Source organism: Aquarana catesbeiana, linkage group LG03 (genome assembly GCF_042186555.1).
Source record: "Aquarana catesbeiana isolate 2022-GZ linkage group LG03, ASM4218655v1, whole genome shotgun sequence".
NCBI lineage: Eukaryota > Metazoa > Chordata > Amphibia > Anura > Ranidae > Aquarana > Aquarana catesbeiana.
The window spans coordinates 363,760,461-363,781,839 of record NC_133326.1 but is presented as its reverse complement, the minus strand read 5'-3'; the positions used below and the strand labels follow the sequence as shown (position 1 = coordinate 363,781,839).

Here is a 21,379-nt window from a genome sequence, read left to right as displayed (position 1 = left end):
CTGAACTTTAAATAGCAGTAACAAGTCATGTTGCCTAGCGTTTAACATAGCAGCTTAGTTGTATTAATAAAAGTACAAAAGTACATATTTAGTGAAGAGACCTGGAAAACATGACCTGCTAGAGCTAAAGGAGAACAGTTCTGGGAAATGTAAGGGCACTTACACACAGGCAGCCAGAGGGAGGCAAAAACCAAGTAGCTGAGCTGTGGTTTTAATGCCCCCTGACCACCCAGCTAAATTGTATTGCTGCAGTCGTACAAGACAGAGCATATGACATGGCCACAATGACAAGCTCAAATGCACCAATTAAGGTCAATGGGAATACACTGCAAGAGCAAGCCAAACAATTGTTTAACGACTTAACCTCCAGCAGGTTTTAAGCCCTTTCATGACCTTAGCATTTTTTTGCTATTCAGCACTGTGCTATTTGCGTGGTCATGTAACACTGTACACAATTTTTATTTTTTGCTATATAAGCCGAAAAAGGCTAAAATAAGAAAAAAAAAAAAAACCCAATACAAAAAAAAAAAAAAAAAAAAAAACACAATATTTTCTATCGGTTATAAAACATATCCAACAAAATCAAATCTCTTCATAAAATTTAGGCCAAAATGTATTCTGCTACGTATCTTTGGTAAAAAACAAAACAAAAAAAACCCCACATAAAGTGTATATTAATTGGTTTGGGTTAGGGTTGCACTGATACTAGTATAGGTGCCGATTGATACCAAGCATTTGCACGAGTATCGGTACTCATGCAAATGCTCCGATGCTTGACCCGATACCTGTTGTATTGGGCCAGGCATCCTCAGCATAGCAGGGGGGCTGAGCAGCCTCACAGATGATCAGGGTGGCATTGGGGTCAGTTACATGCACTGATCCCCCTGTATAGCCTTTCAATAAAGCAGCTGACACACACTTCTCCTCCTCTCCCTCCTGCAGCTTTCAGATGCTTCAATGAAAGGCTATACAGAGAGATCGTGCTTGTAACTGCCCCCTGCCACCACACCGATCACCCCCCGACTGTCCCTTCTGTCCTCCTCTGGCTCCTCGGGTCTTCCTCTAGCTTCTGATGTCCTCCTCCCTCTCTGTGGTGTCCTCCTGCTCCCCGGGTCCTCCTTCCTCTCTGTGTCCTCTCACTGTCTCCTCTCCATTCATTTTCAGTGCAGCTGAGGCTGCAGAGAAAGGGACTGGGGAAACTGTGTCCTCAGTCCCTTTTGTCTCAAAGGGGAGATGTCAGGGGTCTGGTTAGACCCCTGATAGCTCTTCAAAGCCCCCCAACAGGGCTAATAAAAAATAAATTAAATACATTTAAAAAAAGAGAGAATAATAAAATAAAAAAAATTAAAAAATAAAATAAAACCACAGACACCGTCCACTCCCCCTTCCTCCCAAAAAAAGAAAGCATTGTAAAAAAATACCCAAAAATATATAAAATTGTAAAAAATAATGAAAAAAATAAAATTGCAAAACCAAATAAAAAATACTGACACAGCCCACGCCTCTTCAGTGCTGCATATTAGTACCACTGTCACATGACAAAAGTATCGGTATCGTCAAGTGCTTGAAAAAAAACTATCAGTACTTGTATTCTTAAAAAAAGTGGTATCGGTGCAACCCTAGTTTGGGTGATCAGTTTTCAAATATATACTGTAGTTTGTAAATGATCAATCCTGGTGTAATGACGGCCCATTTCTCGAGGCCCTTAAAATGCCAGGACAGCACAACTACCCCAAATGACCCCTTTTTGGAAAGTAGACAGTGCAATGTATTTATAAAAGGCATGGCGCGTTTTTTTGAAATTGTAATTTTTTTATAACAATTTTTGGGAAACTGAAATGAAATACATTTCTTTTCACAATATTTTAAGACACGGTCACTAGTGCAGTCCAGCGTCGTCATATGACTGGTGTGGCGGTTATCAGGTTATTTGTTAGATGGAGAAGGGAAAGGGGTGGAGGGAGGGAGGAACAGGGGAGTGCCTTGCCAACCTAGGCTATGGGGCTGTAAGTTTTTATTGATGCACACAGTGTGGAGAAACAACTCTAGTTCCTCCATGCAAAGGTGGCTCCACTGGATGCTACAAAAGAAAGGGGCCACCCTAAAACAGGAAATCTGAGGCACCAATCATGGAACCAGCTTAAACAGGCAAGGATTAAAAGATAAAGAAGCTGCATACTCAGTAAGTTATTATATCAGCTTCTAAAAGTGCTTATGAAACTGAGGGTAATATATCACTTTGAAACAGGGGCAGGTGAAGACCTGCAACAAGGTTTGCCAAATAAAACTGCAATCTATATAGTTCGACTTGGAATTTACACAACAAACCTGAAACGTGACTCATTTTACCACGATTTTCTTTCCACTAGGTCAAGACTAGAGGTACAATTATCCCCTCAAAAAAAAAAAAAAAAAAAAAAGGGATGCAACTCTTATCAAAGTTATTTTAAAGTCATTATATACAGAACCCTGTAATAAAAAACAAACATTCACTCATTTTAATCCATGTGCATTCTTGATGCATCCCGAGAGACCTCATTCAGTTGATTTGATTGATAAAACTGAATTCACTTTTATGCACTATGCAGTGCTGTAAATAAAGAACTTACCTGTCTGAACCATTCCACACACATTCAAATTTGTCAAAGATGCAGTCATTCTCGTAGAGTGAACATAGTTTACTACGGAGGTAATCATGGACCTGGAACAAGGACACAAGACAGCACTTTCAGTATAACTGCTTAATCAGCACTGCAGTGTTTTTAGAAAAGTCACACTATGCTGCTGGTTATAACTAGAAAGATTTTTTATGTTGGTTAACGTAAATGGGTTACAATATCTGTAATTTCTGTATTTATTACTGCATGTACCCATGAAAGTTATATCCCCACATTTGTTACGTTGGTAACCACTATAACAGAAGTGAGGTGAAATCTTCCTACACAAAGCATTAAAAGCCTGGCAGTTTCTAAAGCTCCGTACACGCATACTAGAATTCGTCCTGTTCCGCAGGAACTAGATGAAGTTCGGTACATGTGTACTGGTATCTGTTCAACAAAAGCCCGTCCAATGCCCAGCTTCTGTCAAACGGTCTTGCTGCAAAAACCAGCCTTCAATTAGTGTATGTAGCCAATAGCTGCGCTGGTCTGTGTATTCTGACGGCCCGGGGAGGGGGGGGGGGGGGTTGGAGGAAATCTCTGCATCACACATCTTTGTGTTGTTGCAGAAATCGTCTATTTTTTTTTTTATTTTTTTTTATCGCTCAACCCGCTGGTTAAACAAAAAAAAAAAAAAAAAAAGAAAAGAAAAGCTGAACGTGTATACCCAGCTTGACTCTTACCCACGCTAACCACTTTAAAATCACAATACATGACTAATGCAGATCTATGGAGTTTGAAACTATACAATCAGTTTGTTTTTGTTTGTGCTACTACATTTATTTTATAAGTAGGGAGTTAGCAAAGTAAATACATGGTTCAAATACATCATAAGTCAACTTTGTGTTGGATAGTGTAATACATTTTTTTTTCACTCTTTGTCCCATTACAGAGATTTGCCTGTTTTCTGAAGAAATAAACACGGAAGTCGACAAAATGATCAGAAAGTGGTCTCCACTGGAAGATTTCTCTTTCTGTTCTGGTCCTGGTGACAATGGACACAAACAGCAGCAGATAACCAACATTTTCAGAAGGAGCTTGGCAATGGCAACGTCCATTATCTCTCTCAGTATAGCTTTTCTTTCAAGACACTTTCCAGCTAAAATGCAAATAAACTTACTTGCATATCCCACTGTCTGCTTTCTTAAACCAGGCAATAGGGGAAAATCACCAGCTAAAAAAAATCTTCAGAAACTGGCACATCCAGTAATATTGATCTGTTGGTCCCTCTGTGCTTACTGGTTCCTCTGACCTCTACATCACTACATGACACAGTGGTAGGAGTCAGCAGAACAAAGCACAGACCGAAGTGGGCAACCAGGAAGCCAACACTCTCAGAGGTGTTGGTTTTTGAAGATTCTTCAGCCTGTGATTTCTCCTTAATACTGCAGAGATTAGAAAAGCGTGCAGTGCGAGAGGCAAGTTATTTTTTTGCAGAGGCCGTTTTATTTTACGTTTTAGTGAAGTTGTGTTTTTTTAATTTTACATGTTAGTTGATGGTCAGTGCAGACCATTTACGTGTCCTGCATGCACCTGGACCAGACGACTTTATGGCCTTATATTATAAAAAATGTGCTCCATTGCTTGTTCCACACTTAGTCAGATATTTCAACCATATACAGTGAGGGGGCCCCATAGATGCCGATTCCAATAGGGTCTATATTAGTTTTTATATCGAAGCCTTACAAAGACCCCAGGAATATCGCAAATTATAGACTGGTCTCTAATAAATTGTGGTCTAAAGCCGTTAACCACAATTTACACTAGTAGATTGAATGACTTCAAAGCACAATACATTCATGTAGACCAAGTGGTATCTCTCCTGCATAGGCAGGTGGCATACCAAATGCCAAAGTCTATAGACTTGATCCTGCTCCTTTCCTCTTGAGGTATGTAAAAAGCTTGGAAGGAAATGTTATCATTAGATATGCAAAGCATTTGATGCCATTTCCTGGTCCTACCACTTCCAAATTCTGTCCAGATGGACCTTTGTCCACAAATCGCTCTCCTTTTTATGCTCTTTATATAGATCTGTAATTGCCCAAATATCAATGCAGGGTTATAAATCAGACCCCATCAACATTGCATGGGGTACCAGGCCGGGGTACCTGGTTTCCCCTCTCCTTTTTATCGCTCTGCACTGACCCCAATATTATTGGTATAGAAAGCAGGAACAGGGCTCACAAAAGGTGCACGGTTTGCTGATGCTTTATTACCTCCCTATATACCGCTCTCCCAAACTTGCTTTCTCCCCTGAAATCCTTCAGGCAGATCTCGGGACTATTAGTTAATTGGGACAAGCTAGAGACCATGAATTAACTTAGAGGAAGCCACATATGGAGCCTTAAAGCCTAGTACACTTTCTTGTTGCAATCAGTTTTGCTGCCCTACCTGGGCAGCTAACTCATCATATAACATCCCTTTATAGAGTTAACTACTAGATATTGTTGACAAATTAATGGAGGTGGTGTAAGCATATTCAATTACTTCTGCGTCTTGGATGGGTAGGATAGCATCGGTCAATAGGTTGGTTCTACTTAAACATTTATATTATTTCAAAACTCTTTCCATACTAGTACCTGTAAATGCACGCAGTCCATTGCAAATCAGATATTGAAAAACATGTAAGGATGCAGAGGTGGTAGACTGCTTGCCACAATTTATATGCCCCCAAAGAACTGGGAGGGTTGGGAGTCCCGGACTTTAGAAAGTATTCTAATGCGGCTCAATTGCGCAACAAATCCAAATCTACTCTCCTTCCTACAGGCCAGATTGGGCTTCTTTGGAGGCTCAGGCCTGTGCTCCACTACCACGAGCTCTAGTAATGTGGTTCTCTCCTCTTTGTAAAATATTTAAGCCCTATTCTATCTCACTCCCTGAATTTATTCATAAAGGTATTATGAATGTGACACTGAAGCTGGTTATAAGGTTTTTTCCAGATGGTACTTGGTTCTCAAGAGGCATTATAAAAAATACCCTGGATCCTCTCCCTCGATTTTGGGGATGTGGTCAGGTGGGAACAGTATTACATACAGCATCTCACAAAAGTGAGTACACCCCTCGCATTTTTGTAAATATTTTTTTATAACTTTTCATGTGATAACACTGAAGAAATGACACTTTGCTACAATGTAAAGTAGTGGGCGTACAGCTTGTATAACAGTGTAAATTTGCTGTCCCATCAAAATAACAACACACAGAGATTAATGTCTAAACCACTGGCAACAAAAGGGAGTACACCCCTAAGTGAAAATGTCCAAATTGGGCCAATGTGTCAATATTTTGTGTGGCCGCCATTATTTTCCAGCACTGCCTTAACCCTCTTGGGCATGGAGCTCACCAGAGCTTAACAGGTTGCCACTGGAATCCTCTGCCACTCCTCCATGATGACATCACGGAGCTAGTGGATGTTATAGACCTTGCGCTCCTCCACCTTCAGTTTGAGGATGTCCCACAGATGCTCAATAGGATTTAGGTCTGGAGACATGCTTGGCCAGTCAATCACCTTTACCCTCAGCTTCTTTAGCAAGGCAGTGGTCATCTTGGAGGTGTGTTTGGGGTCGTTATATTGGAATACTGCCCTGCGGCACAGTCGCTGAAGGGAGGTGATCATGCTCTGATTCAGTATGTCACAGTACATGTTGGCATTCATAGTTCCCTCAATGAACTGTAGCTCCTCAGTGCCGGCAGCACTTATGCAGCCCCAGACCATGACACTCCCACCACCATGCTTGGCTGTAAGCAAGACACACTTGTCTTTGTACTCCTCACCTGGATGCCGCCACACACACTTCACACCATGAACCAAATATGTTTATCTTAGTCTCATCAGACCACAGGACATGGTTCCAGTAATCCATGTCCTTAGTCTGCTTGTCTTAAGCAAACTGTTTTTAGGCTTTCTTGTGCATCATCTTTAGAAGAAGCTTCCTTCTGGGACGACAGTCATGCAGACCAATTTGATGCAGTGTGCGGCATATGGTCTGAGTACTGACAGGCTGACTCCCCATCCCTTCAACTCTGCAGCAATGCTGGCAGCACTCGCATGTCTATTTCCCATAGACAACCTCTGGATAGGACTAAGCACTTGCACTCAACTTCTTTAACCGCTTGCCGACCAGCGCGCACACCGATTTATGTCAGCAGAATGGCACTGGCAGGCAAAAAGGTGTACAGGTACGTCCCCTTTAAGAAGCGGTGTCGCGAGCATGCCGCCGGAGGTCTCCATGACCGTGGGTCCCGCAAACTCGATGTCCGCCGGGTGCCCGCGACCGTGTCACGGAGAGGAAGAACGGGGAGATGCTTATGTAAACAAAGCATTTCCCCGTTCTGCCTGGTGACAGGACAGTGATCACAGCTCTCTTTTTTCTGTGTGTTGAAGCCCAGCCCCCTCCCTAGGACACACTTAACCCCTTCACTGCCAGTGTCATTTACACAGTAATCAATGCATTTTAATAGCATCGATCACTGTATAAATGACAATGGTCCCAAAATAGTGCAGTCCCGATAAAAATCGCAGATCGCCGCCATTACTTATTACTTAAAAATTAATAATAAAAATGCTATGAATCTATCCCCTATTTTGTAGAAGCTATAACTTTTGTGCAAACCAAATATTATACGCTTATTTTTTTTTTTTTTTTTTTACCAAAAATATATAGAAGTATGTAGAAGAATACATATCGGCCTAAACTGAGGAGAAAAAATGTTTTTTTATATTTTTGGGGGATATTAAAAAATAATGCGCTTTTTTCAAAATTGTCGCTATTCTTTTGTTTATAGCGCAAAAAATAAAAACCGCAGAGGCTATCAAATACAACCAAAAGAAAGCTCTATTTGTGAGAAAAAAAGGATGTCAATTTTGTTTGGGTACAATGTCGCACGATTGTGCAATTGTCAGTTAAAGCGACGCAGTCCCGAATCGCAAAAAGTGCTCTGGTCAGGAAGGGGGTAAATTCTTCCGGGGCTGAAGTGGTTAATCAATCATGGCGAGGCCTGTTCTGAGTGGAACCTGTCCTGTTAAACCGGTGTATGGTCTTGGCCGCTGTGCTGCAGCTCAGTTTCAGGGTCTTGGCAATCTTCCTATAGTCTAGGCCACCTTCACGTAGAGCAACAATTCTTTTTTCACATCCTTAGAGTTCTTTGCCATGAGGTGCCATGTTGAACTTCCAGTGACCAGTATGAAAGAGTGAGAACGATAACACCAAATTTAACACACCTGCTCCCCATTCACACCTGAGACCTTGTAACGCTAATGAGTCACATGACACCGGGGAGGGGAAAATTGGGCCCAATTTGGACATTTACTTAGGGGTGTACTCACTTTTGTTGCCAGCGGTTTAGACAATAATGGCTGTGTGTTGAGTTATTTTGAGGGGACAGAAAATTTACACCATTATACAAGCTGTACACTCACTACTTTACATTGTAGCAAAGTGTCATTTCTTCAGTGTTGTCACATGAAAAGATATAATAAAATATTTACAAAAATGTGAGGGGTGTACTCACTTTTGTGAGATACTGAATATAGTGGACCTGCCCCAAAGTCAGGTGATTCTGGATGCAAGTTTAATCCCTGATAAACTCAGTAACTATGGTTACTATCACCAAAAATGCCGAGGTTGCCCTTTTAAATGAACCAGTTGAAAATAATCTCAGGCATATACCCCAGTGTTTTTTTTGTTTTTGTTTATAGCAGCTAAGACTATGGAAAATGTTTAACGAAAAAATGGTTAGTGTGCGGCGAGATAGACAATTGACGTTTGAAAATATCTGGATCATAATTACAACTCCTGTCTGGATGATGGTGGAAATTTTGGGGTGGCATAAGCAGACCTTTGACAGGCACCCTTTCTTTCTTCCCCAATTCTTTCATTTTACTCTTCCATATTCCTTCTACTTTCCTTTTTGTCAACATTGTTATCTTTACGCTGAGTCCTGTGCTTACATTCATATGCCAATGCAATGTTCTATATGCGATTTCTGCTTGAACAGATGTTTGTCAATTCAACCCTTATTAAAAGTGCATTTTTTCCTGTTGGTACTGTGATATTTAGGTATAATATTGTTTACAATGGGTTTACCATTTTCTTAGAATGTACTTTAGGCTATAGCCTACGGAATGTTGCCTAGGATGAGCTGTCAACTGACTGATGTACCCTACAGAAAATACGCTGTATACCAATGTAAGTTTGAGCGTACTCTCGGGTACCTTTTCTCAGTCTATATTTTGTAACAATGAAGTATTTTTCTTTGTGAAAAATCAATAAACATTATTGAAATATAAATTTCTGGTATCAAAGTGGTCCCTATACCTGGTATGTCTCTATTGGTCTGTTTTCCATATTCAGATCCCAGACTTTGACAGTAAGGTAGTCTCGGGTCATGATATACCGGCCACTGTGGTTAAACTTTACATCTGAAATGGAAGAGATGATTTCGGAAAAAAACGATCTGTTGCTGGCATCCTCTGGCTCTTCAAACACTGTAAAAAAGGAGACATTTTAAAAAGATATATACATTCACCATGTATTTAATGCAAGTGTGACAAAATTAAAAAGTGGACATGAAAAACATTCCAATCATTCAAGTTCATTTAATCAGGCAGTTAAAAGAACAATGTGGTTGGGCAAAGAGCAATGACCGATGGCAACCAGATATAAGCTTAAGTTCTACCTACTATTCAACTATGCACATTCCCATTGTACAAATTTACACCATTTTCTCTGCTGTGGCCATGGAGAAAAAGAAACAGATGAATTACTCAGCAATACATTTTTGAGAACAAAAAATAGTTCATTTTGGTTTTATATTCTGAACTTAGAAAACTGATCACTGAAACCGACTCATTATTATAGGTCACAGCTGTTTTTCTTTGCTTCACATTAATAATGTCAGCATCAATGTGTACTTTATTATGCAAACTACCCTTGCTTAAAATAAAAACTTCTGAAATGAAAATCAAGAGCTATAAAGCCCCAAACAACTAATTGAGAGTTGAATATTTATTTTAGGCTGTATCTGTAACATTAAGCAGTGTCTTTAATTGCCATAGCCCTTTCCCATAATTTTTAAGGAGAACCTATTGCAAACTAGGGCTATTTTAGGCAGATCCACTGACAAATGGATAGGCTTGGACATATACAGTATACTGTACATTATAATTATATATTTGCCGATTATTTTGACACGCCATTTTTACCAACCACTGATTACGTAATTATCACAGTCTGGCCAAATTTCTGACAGGTTCACTATGAATTGGTGCTAAACCCCTTGTTCTTAAAGATCTAGAAATTAAGACTTTCAAAAAGCCTATTATAATGGCAAAGTAGAACTTTACAGTATCCATGGCATATGGCCTTTTTGATTCCATGTTGCCCCCTGACCATATTGTTTAAGGACACCAATAAGGACAATACAGAGGTTAAAATTGCTGAATTGCTCCTGAGTACTTTAATTGTCTGGCTGCTATACTATCATATAGCTACAATACTTACTGATTCAATACATTTGAGCAAGCATGCAGCTAAGAGTTGTCATTGTGTAATAACTGTTACTTAGTATATTTGTTTCATCAAATAAAAACACTGATGTAAGATGCTACAGAAGTGAAGTTCTATTCATCTAGGATGCAGCAAGTGTCCAGCAGATGTCACAAATACATAATGGGAAGGTTACAAAATACATCACCATTCTGTAGTTGTGGGCCAAGTGCAATTAGCACAACATTCACACTTTTCAGAGTGAGAGCATGATGTCATCCTCAAAAACATGTTCGCCCAGCTAATTGTGTAACATTTGCCAAGACTGCATTACACTATAGTAGCAGAAACATTCAGTATTTCTTCATGACTAATGAACTCCTGCTAAACCAAAAACCTTTTCACTCTGTTTAGCTCCAAACTAGTATTGTATGCCAAAAGCAGTAAAAGAGAATCGCGTTATTTTTCTATTCCAAAGCTGGCCAAAGATGCAGGATGATGCTTTTGTTTATTATATATAATACCTATGAAGGTGTGATTCCTTGTATTATGCCAATTTCCAGGTTCATGCAAAACATTCATGTTAAAACAGTCATGCAAAAACATTTTCCCAGTGGCACACCACAGAGACAACCAAATTGTAGTTCAAGCCTGGTTTTGGATGAGAACATCCAATCTGTGGGGTTTTCTATGCAACTAAAGCTCCAAATATGCATTTTGTTCTGGACAAAAAAAAAAGACTGAACAGTTTACCATCACTGCAAATGCTAGAATTTTCTTTAGATCCATCAACTATATAGTATTAGGACCTACATGACTGGATACAAATTAAAATGATAGTATGCGTAGGTCCTTTAGAGGTTCCGCTACAGAAATCGCTAGGATTCAATCCCCCTTCTCCTATGGTATCACATTTTTGCCAGTTTAAAGTGGCCCTTATTTGTTATAAACCGGATTTTCTCTTTGCAGAGAAGTTCATATAATGTCCATGCATTTTACCATTAAAAAAAACTACCATATCAATATCTGTCCAAGATTATGAAACCCATGTACTGCTCCTCTCAATACAAAGCACTATTAATTCACTTTTCTACAGCTTCAAGCATATACAAGGCACATTTATGCATTAATGCTAAAAATTAAAAAAAGAGAAAGTGTCAGTCAAGATAAGTAGAGCAGGCAGGTGTACTATAAAAAGTCTTCAAAATGGTAGTAAGGTTAATTGAAGAGTTAATTGGAGAGATGTTTAAATTCTGTAGTAGCAAACAACCACATGAGGCCTTCCACTTGTAGATCCATTCAAAACCTTAATCTGGTTACCATAGGAACTAGCATTTGCGTAGTTCCATCATCCTAATAGTCGCCAAATCACTCAACTTGCTTTGACAGCAAGGGGTATGCAGTGCAAAGGTCAGATCTATGTACACTCTAAATACAATGCCACTGGGACAGGTTTTCTGCTCATATAAAGGGTTTATTTTCTTTAATAAAACCAATGTTTTATTAAAATCATTCATTTATGATTTTCAAGCCTTTGTGAATACACTTATGATCCATAAGCCGTTGTGATTTAGGAAGTGCAAATCTGAATAAAAAACAAAGCTACCAAAACAGCAATCACAGGTTAGGCCAGTCTAACTGTTCAAAATGAATAAGAAATGTAATATTGTTACTATAGGATGAGAATGGACAATTTCTTTTTTACCATAGCAGAGATGTTAAAAATTCTAGACATAGGAAAGAACACTATAGATGTGTTATTTTTTTGAACAGAGTTAAAGCTGTAACAAACAGTCCCTGTGGGGCACTGCATGGTACCATTAATTTAACTTAAAAGGAAATTTGTCACAAGACAAATACAGTGGGGACAGAAAGTATTCAGGTCCCCTTAAATGTTTAATTCTTTGTTATATTGCAGCCATTTGCTAAAATCATTTAAGTTCATTTTTCCCCTCATTAATGTACACACAGCACCCCATATTGACAGAAAAACACAGAATTGTTGACATTTTTGCAGATTTATTAAAAAAAACTGAAATATCACATGGTCCTAAGTATTCAGGCCCTTTGCTGTGACACTCATATATTTAACTCAGGTGCTGTCCATTTCTTCTGATCATCCATAAGATGGTTCTACACCTTCATTTGAGTTCAGCTGTGTTTGATTATACTGATTGGACTTGATTAGGAAAGCCACACACCTGTCTTTTTAAGACCTTACAGCTCACAGTGCATGTCAGAGCAAATGAGAATCATGAGGTCAAAAGGAACTGCTTGAAGAGCTCAGAGACAGAATTGTGGCAAGGCACAGATCTGGCCAAGGTTACAAAAAAAAAATTCTGTTGCACTTAAGGTTCCTAAGAGCACAGTGACCTCCATAATCCTTAAATGGAAGCCGTTTGGGACGACCAGAACCCTTCCTAGAACCGGCCATCTGGCCAAACTGAGCTATCAGGGAAGAGCCTTGGTAAGAGAGGTAAAGAAGAACCCAAAGATAACTGTGGCTGAGCTCCAGAGATGCAGTCGGGAGATGGGAGAAAGTTGTAGAACGTCAACCATCACTGCAGCCCTCCACCAGTTGGGGCTTTATGGCAGAGTGGCCCGACAGAAGCCTCTCCTCAGTGCAAGACACATGCTAGCCCACATGGAGTTTGCAAAAAACACCTGAAGGACTCCAAGATGGTGAGAAATAAGATTCTCTGGTCTGATGAGACCAAGATAGAACTTTTTGGCCTTAATTCTAAGCGGTATGTGTGGAGAAACCAGGCATTGCTCATCACCTGTCCAATACAGTCCCAACAGTGAAGCATGGTGGTGGCAGCATCATGCTGTGGGGGTGTTTTTCAGCTGCAGGGACAGGACGACTGGTTGCAATCGAGGGAAAGATGAATGCGATCAAGTACAGGGATATCCTGTATGAAAACCTTCTCCAGAGTGCTCAGGACCTCAGACTGGGCCGAAGGTTTACCTTCCAACAAGACAATGACCCTAAGCACACAGCTAAAATAACAAAGGAGTGGCTTCACAACTCTGACTGTTCTTGAATGGCCACAGTACAATTTTAGAAAAGATTCCTGTACTAGTTTGCTGTGATTCAAGAAGGATTTAGCACATTTTTAGGGGTTAAAACAGTCAGTGAGGAGACAACACAACGCTTCCTTACTGCCTGTCAAACACAGATTGCTCTTCAGAGGGTAATGGAAGCATAAATCAGCCCCAAGTTGTCCTATTTTCTTTAAATATCCAGTTATAACTTTCAGCTGTGCAGTTCCAAATGTTCCGGGTTTGACAGCCCATTTATTTCAAAGGGCTGCCAAACGTACCAGAACATGGAGGAAGTGGCACTACGTTTTCAGATCACACTGTAGCAAGCCACATGCGCTTTGGTGACTGCAAATTCACTGCATTTGTGAGATGTGTTTGGGCTAGCATTAACAATTAATGGAATCCATGAGCATCTCAAAGCATGTTCGCGTGCGGTGTAGGAAACGCGCCTTTTCTGCAACACGTTCTAATGTGAACTGGCCCTTAAAGAGCTTTCTGCAATGTATATAAAGTCCTTGAATGTAATCTGATCTTTCACATCATAGGAAGTCTTTAAAATTCCTATATTATAACCCTTTCAGATCAGATCGAATTTTGCCAGTATGTGGCAAACACACACCGTACTGTAAGTTACTGTCATGCACCATTCATCCATTTTGTAGAGAACCAGTTGCAGGGGACAAAAAAAAAAAAAAAAAATAGCATAAAACACAACACTGCAAGCACACACTAGTGACGCAAAAGCCAGCAGGTAAAATTACACTGGGCTACGACAGGCATCTGACACATCCAGAAGCGTCAGATGCTAAAGGATTCTAGTAGCAGCTACAGATTTGAAAGAGAGTGAAGACTGGCTCCAACAGAGTTGCTACTAAAAGAATTACAACAAATTGTGGTATTTTACCTTTTTTTTGGGTAAAGAGTTACATTTACTCTTCATGTACCTGCTGCTGCAAAATCAAGTCTGGAAGCATGCATCCTATGTTTTCCTGCAGTCACAACTGATGTGTTACACTGGAAGAACTCCAATGCCTTATTCATGTGAAGCCCACCAGGGAAATGAACTAAAAGGAGTAGTCAATGATTTCACATTTCATGTGCCATCTAACAGGAAGGCCTTGTTTATTTTATGCTGCAGCTATTTCTCTTTTGTCATTCCCATTTCTGCATTTTGATTAAAGTCTAAAGTTATTAAATTTCCCCACTGTCTTCTGAGAATTCATCCATAAAAGTCAATGTTACTTTTCATTTTCAACTCTGATGAACTGTCTCAATTGAGCTTTGCCCGTCAGCTGAACAGAAATTGACTTAAAGTCGCTGAACCTGAGAAGGTGGTGAAAAAAAAAAAAAGAAAAATCAATCACAAAATGTCAGGGGAGAGGTACAATTGAACTCTTCTTCCTGGGTGGATGACCAATGGTACAAAGGTATGCAAAAAGCGATCATTAAATGTAAAATATAATGTTATGGTTTATGTTCACATATTAAATAAAGTTGTGTAGTACACTAAAGCAAATTTTTTTAAAAAACAAAACACATTGCTCTACTTGTTTTTTCCCTGCAGAAAATCAAAGGAGAAACAAAATATTTTTTTATATCTTTTATATTTACATTCTCTAATTATGAGAAATGAGTGCCAATGAAACATGTAGGATCTTCATCAGAACAATTTACATATAACCTGTAATCAGCATCTTCATCTTTTTACTTTTTTTCTTTTTAATGAAAGCCAAAGCTTTAATACAGTGTACTTGAAGAGTAGCCATAAATTTAATTAGAAGTAAGCTTTTACAATTAGGGAGACAGCAAATACATTTGCACTTCTCTCGAGTCCTTTGCCTTGAGTTTATGAAGCTTTAGACTAGTGGGAGGGTCTGCTTCACATTGACCGTTATTCATGAGCCAGTTTGAGACAAACCCACCCTCTTATACCCAACTTATCCACGGCCCAGAGCAATTCATAAGAAGCAGTGCCATTGGTGGCTGTAAAACTACAGTGTGCAGTGCACAAAGCATGGTGGTAGATATTCAGGCTAGGTTCACGCTATTTTGAGGTTACGTTTATGTGGTTTGCATATTCTATTGGGCCCAAAACAAGTACAGAACCGGTTTCCAAAATTGCACTGTGCTAAGTTGCACAGATATGAACGGGCACGATTGAAAACACCATTGTCATGTGATTCTGTATGACTCAAGTCACATCTGAAACCACACTAATGTGAATGGAGCCTCACTGCTAGGATAGCAGACAGCCATTCTTTAAAGATACCCTGCAATAAAAAAACAAAAAACACATCATACAAAGTTAGTTTTTATTTAACTGATGTTTTGGGGGTTTCCACCATCAATGTAAACGAGTTGCATTATATATATACACACACACACACACACACACACACACACTTATGGCAGCGGCTTTTGGATATTTTAGTTTATGAATCTAGGGCTACTTTCACACTGGGGCGGGGGGGGGGGGGGGGGGGGGGCATTAGCAGTAAAGTGCCGCTAGTTTTAGTGGCGCTTTACCTGTTATATCGGCACCTTTCGGCGGCTAGCGGGGTGCTTTTAACCCCTGCTAGCGGCTGAGGGAAGGGTTAAAAACGCCCGAAAAGCAACGATGCCGAAGCGCATTGCAGGCTGCCCACTGATTTCAATGGCAGGGGCTGTGCGGGAACGGTGTATACATCGCCCAAAGGAATGCTGCTTGCAGGACTTTTTTTCCTGCAAGCACACCGCTCCAGTGTGAAAGCACTTAGGCTTTCACACTGGGGAGGCAGGAGAGGCTCTTTTTAGGTGCTATTGTTAGCGTTAAAATGCTTGAAAAGAGACCCAGTGTGAAAGGGATCTAAGGTTAATGTAATCTTTGTAAATATAGACCGGTTTTGAAATATCATGACCTTTGTTTATGGTATGTATTAGAATAGACACAAGGTTTTTTTGTTGTGCAAGATTCTATTTTTGGTATGAAGAAGGATTACACACTTTATATATCTGTGAAAGCAAGCAGCACCCCTATGTATTCATTTACTGGAGTAATGCCTTTTGGAGTATGAGAAAGGGTAAATTCAGCCATAGACTGTTTCAAAGCTCCTCAGGTTCAACAGGGACTGCCTGAGATTCAAACCACTTATGGACAGGCTGATTGTACCCAAGTTGATCGATCAATCAAATTGGGTACAACCTGCATGTCGAGTTATGCGATTATTGCCAGTGGCTATAGCCAACTATCAACAAATGTGATACTGCAGCCGGGACAACTCCCCCTGCTGGGAGAACACAAAAGCTCAGCGGAAAGCATTCCCCCATCAATACTGACTGTTGATGGGGGAATCTAGCGATATTTTTTCCTGCAACTACAGAAAGTTACACCATCTATGGCCGGCTTTAGGTTTTTCTCCCAGCTCTTAGAGCTGCTTATTGATCGGCTTCCTGCTGGGCTACACAGCAAGCGGAGGGAGGTCTTGTTTACAGGTTCCCTAGCTTCTGAGAAAGTCCCCTGGGTGTAATGCGTAAACAGGGTGCTGTGCCGATAAAGTCATCCAGTGAGTGGGCAGTTACCAGATCAACCAATCGGGAGGAAGGGAGTATTGTATATGCGAAGGAACCTCCTGAGGTTGCTTAGTATACATCTGGTCTGAGGTTGCTACACAAAGTGCAATTAAATTATTTAAAACAGATGTTTTTTGTTTTTTTTTTTTTAATCATACTTACCTAGCTGGATGCAGCATCAATACCATGCTGCATCTGACTCCCGCTGGCTCAAACGTTGAGAACTGAGCGATCAAACACTGCCGATAGCTTGGCTCTCACAGCTGTGTGAGCACAGAGCTGGTGACTGTTAGTCACCGGCTCTCTGTTCTGGCCCCACCCCCCCCATGCTCACTGGAGTGCTGGGCTGTGGAGAGGGCGGGATCGCTCACTGAGAGGCTGAGCCGGGTGTCAGTCCAGGCATGTAGGCAGATCCCGACCATATGGTCACGATCTTTCCAGGGCCTGGACTGGCCCTGCGACGTCAGCGGGCTTCAAAACGGGTCACAGAAGTGCAGAATGACCCACAGGAGAGGTACAGCCAAACAAGCTTTGACTGTACGTCTCCTTTAATGAATAGCATTTAAACAATGTGCATTAGATACTCCCTTTTTTGTGTTTATATGCTACTATCAAGCAGATGGTGATATAGTGGAAGAGGAGAATTGACAAGTTTTTGAATCCCTTAAAAAGGTAGCGCTATTGCTGGAGAGTGATGCTGTTCTAATTAGGCTATTTTTGACCCCTTGTACTTTAACCACTTCAGCCCCGGACCATTTGGCTGCCCAAAGACCAGAGCGTTTTTTTGTGATTCGGCACTGCGTCGATTTAACTGACAATTGCGTGGTCGTGCGATGTGGCTCCCAAACAAAAATTGACGTCCTTTTTTCCCCACAAATAGAGCTATCTTTTGGTGGCATTTGATCACCTTCGCGGTTTTTATTTTTTGCGCTATAAACAAATAAAGAGCGACCATTTTGAAATATTTTTTACTTTTTGCTATAATAAATATCCGCCAAAAAATATATAAAAAAGAAACGTCCTCAGTTTAGGCCGATACGTATTCTTCTACATATTTTTGGTAAAAAAAAAAAAAAAAAAAATCTCAATAAACGGTTGTTTGGTTTGCGCAAAAGTTATAGCGTCTACAAAATAGGGGATAGTTTTATGGCATTTTTATTAATATTTTTTTTTTTTTACTAGTAATGGCGGTGATCAGCGATTTTTATCATGATTGCGACATTATGGCGGACAGATTGAACACTTTTGGTGCTATTTTGAGACCATTCACATTTATACAGCGATCAGTGCGATTGAAAAAGGAACTGATTACTGTGTAAATTGACTTGCAGTGAAGCGGTTAACCAGTAGGGGGCGCTGCAGGGGTTAAGTGTGTCCTAGGGAGTGATTCTAACTGTAGGGGAAATGGGCTACGAGTGACACGACACTGATCACCACTCCCGATCACAGGGAGCTGTGATCAGTGTCCTGTCACTAGGAAGAATGGGGAAATGCTTGTTTACATCAGCATTCCCCGTTCTTCCTCTCTGTGAGACAATCGCAGGTATCCCAGCGGACATCGAGTCCGCGAGACCCGCAATCACACTCACGAAGCCCGCAGCCCACAATGCCGCGTCTTAAAGGGCAGCGTACAGGTATGTTAATATGTCTGTATGTGCCCTTCTGCAGACATATATCAGCGTGAGCCGGTCGGCAAGGGGTTAAGAGGTCTACCAGAGAGGGTAAGTGTTCAACTTTGCACATATTTGGTGAAGGTCAAGGATAATAAAAGGTAGCAGTTGTGGTAAAGAAGAGACTGTAAAATACATATAAATTTAGATTTTTATATTGATGAACATTGTGCCACTTTTATGTGTGATATATAATAGACATGTTTTCTTGGTGTGATAAGGGACTGAAAATTCACAAGGCAACATTGTATAATAGAGATGCACGATTAATCCTCACGATCACGAGCAGAGGGCCACCCTGGAAAAAAAAAAAATGCCACCAAAATTCCTAGAGAAATAAAAAAAAAACATTTGGAAAAAAAAAATTTTTTATACTTACCTAAACCCTTGTTGCTAGGCAGTCTTCCTAATCTGCCTCTTCCTATTCCGCGGCGTGTTCTTCTCCTCGGTCCGTTGCCTTCTGGGAACTGTGTGTGTGTTCCCTGAACACCGCGGGGCCATTCGCAGATCGCTGTGCCGCTCGCGCGTGCGCAGTAGGAAACTGGCAGTGAAGCCGTAAGGCTCCACTGCCTGTTTCCCTTACCTAGGATGGCGACGCCGGGACCTGAGAGCCGAGGGACGGTTTGGCCTCGGGCGGCCGACATCGCGGGCACCCAGGACAGGTAAGTCTACTTATTTAAAGTCAGCAGCTACAGTGTTTGTAGCTGCGGACTTAAAATTTTTTTTTAGCTGGCCGTATTCCCGCTTTAAAACAGCATTTCCTGATTCCATGTATTTCTGAGTGTTTCCAAGTATTTCCGAGGGGCTCCGAACGGCTCAGAGTTTCACCGGCGCCCCCGCACCTCTGGCCAAATGTGGCACTGCACACCGCAGAGGCTTGAATCCTGCTCGTTTTTGCGAGACAACACTCGCAAACCAAGTCAGAATTTTTAAATAATAGCTCGTATTGCGAAACGCTCATAAACCGCGTTACTCGCAATCCGAGGTTCCACTGTGTGTATATATATATATATATATATATATATATATATATATATATATATATATATATATATATATATATATATATATATATATATATATTTTTTTTTTTAGCAGAGACCCTAGAGAATAAAATGGAAGTTGTTGCAATATTTTATGTCACACTGTATTTGCACAGCGGTCTTTCAAACGCAATTTTTTTGGAAAGAATACACTTTAATGAATTAAAAAAAACTAAACAGTAAAGTTAGCCCATTTTTTTTGTATAATGTGAAAGATGTTACGCTGCAAGAATCGTGATCTTTATTTTAAGTAAAAAAATCCTGATTCTCATTTTAGACAGAATCGTGCTGCTCTAGAAACTTTTTTTTTTTTTTTCACTAGCGTGCATTTGTAATGTTGAAGCATTTATAATTTACAATTATTAGCAGTTTATGATTTATTCACTCATTAATACTATGTTTTTCTCAGATTTATGACTGTGGAGCGCTTCACCAAGTTTTGGAATTGATCAAAAGTTTTTGTGTAGCACTGGAGAATCGTGGAATCTGTGGATATCATAGCTGTATGACAGCAAGGCAAACTGATCTCCTATGAGATCTATATAGTGCAAATATTTACTTATATATTTTTGTCTAGTTTTCATATGATTAGTGTGTTGCTGTGTTTTTCTCTTTTTGTTGCACTTAGGGCAGGCATTCTTTTAGTATCTGACTGGCTGCAAGGCACAACTCCATATTCTGTTTGCTCCAGCTTTGAAAAATCCCCTTCGGTTCACACCAGATTCAGTTCTGTGCGCTTTTTTTCTGCACTAAAAATGTGTTCCAATGTATTCCAATGGCTCTAGTTCACACCAATGCAGTCAGTTCTGGTCATTTTTTGCACTGGAAACGGACTGCACTGGTGTGAACTAGAGCCACTGGAATACATGGAAAACACTGTGCATGCATTTGTAGGGCCAGTTCACACCAGAAAAAAGGCACTCATATGTTCCAGATCAGTTTTTGCTTACAGTTCACACCACACGCAGTTCCAGTGCGGTTCCAGTGCCTTTCTGATACAATTTGCTAGGTTCCAGTACAGTTCTGGGCAGAAAAAATGCAGCACGCTCTACTTCTTTTTCGCACTGGAAACTGACAGGACCTGACTGCACTGGTGTGAACTAGAGCCATTAGAATACATGGAAAACACTGCATGCATTTTTAGTGCAGAGAAAAAAAAAGTGCACAGAACTGCATCTGGTGTGAACTAGCACTGAAGGTATTGGTCATCTACTGATATCTGGTATAAAGCAGGGTACATCTTGTAGTGTGTACAGTGGCCTACTAGATATGGTCTTCCTTTAAAAGGAATGCTGCAAACGCTGACTTTTTAAAAAGCTGCAGGCTGGGGACATAATTCTGCCATTTTAGTAACAAGTATGCACCAAGGGATTGTACACTAAGGCACTTTACAGTCGCTATAGCGCTAAAAATAGCGCCTGCACTTTACAGTCACTATAGCGCTAAAAATAGTGCCTGCAAAGCGTCCGTAAAGCGCCCCCTTGTCACTCCAGTGTGAAAGCCCGAGTACTTTTCACATTGGATGCATGCGGGGCGTTTAAAAAAAAGAAAAAAAAGTCCTCCAAGCAGAATCTTTGGGTGTATACACTGCTCCTAAAGCGCCCCTGCCTATTGAAATCAATGGCCAGCGATTGCTTTGTGGGCGCTTTTAACCTTTTTTCGGCTGTTAGCAGGGGGTTAAAAGTGCAGCTAAAACTACAGTAAATCGCCGCTAAAAATAGCGGCGCTTTACCACCGACGCCCCCACCACCCCAGTGTGAAAGTGACATTACTGGCTGCATCCTTGTTTCTAGAATGTTGCCAAAATCTCCAGGATACACACAGCCTATATATTTGAAAACAAATCAGCAACGGCAGCTATTTTGACAGGTTCTCTTCAATGGGATCACCAACGAGAATTCAGATATGTGCAAGAAAATTTGCAAATCAGA

The 21,379-nt window shown here is 40.5% G+C and overlaps 1 protein-coding gene across 4 annotated transcripts in view; it reads right to left on the bottom strand.

Annotated features, from left to right (window-relative positions):
* PPP2R2B (protein phosphatase 2 regulatory subunit Bbeta) overlaps positions 1-21,379 on the bottom strand; it is a 600,069-nt gene that overhangs the window by 1,572 nt on the left and 577,118 nt on the right. For all 4 annotated transcript variants that reach the window (XM_073620616.1, XM_073620617.1, XM_073620618.1 and 1 more), the window contains 2 exons: positions 8,972-9,141; positions 2,610-2,701 (listed from right to left, as the gene is read on the bottom strand). In XM_073620616.1, the coding sequence (XP_073476717.1) occupies positions 2,610-2,701; positions 8,972-9,141 (262 nt within the window). The remainder of the gene's footprint in view (positions 1-2,609; positions 2,702-8,971; positions 9,142-21,379) is intronic.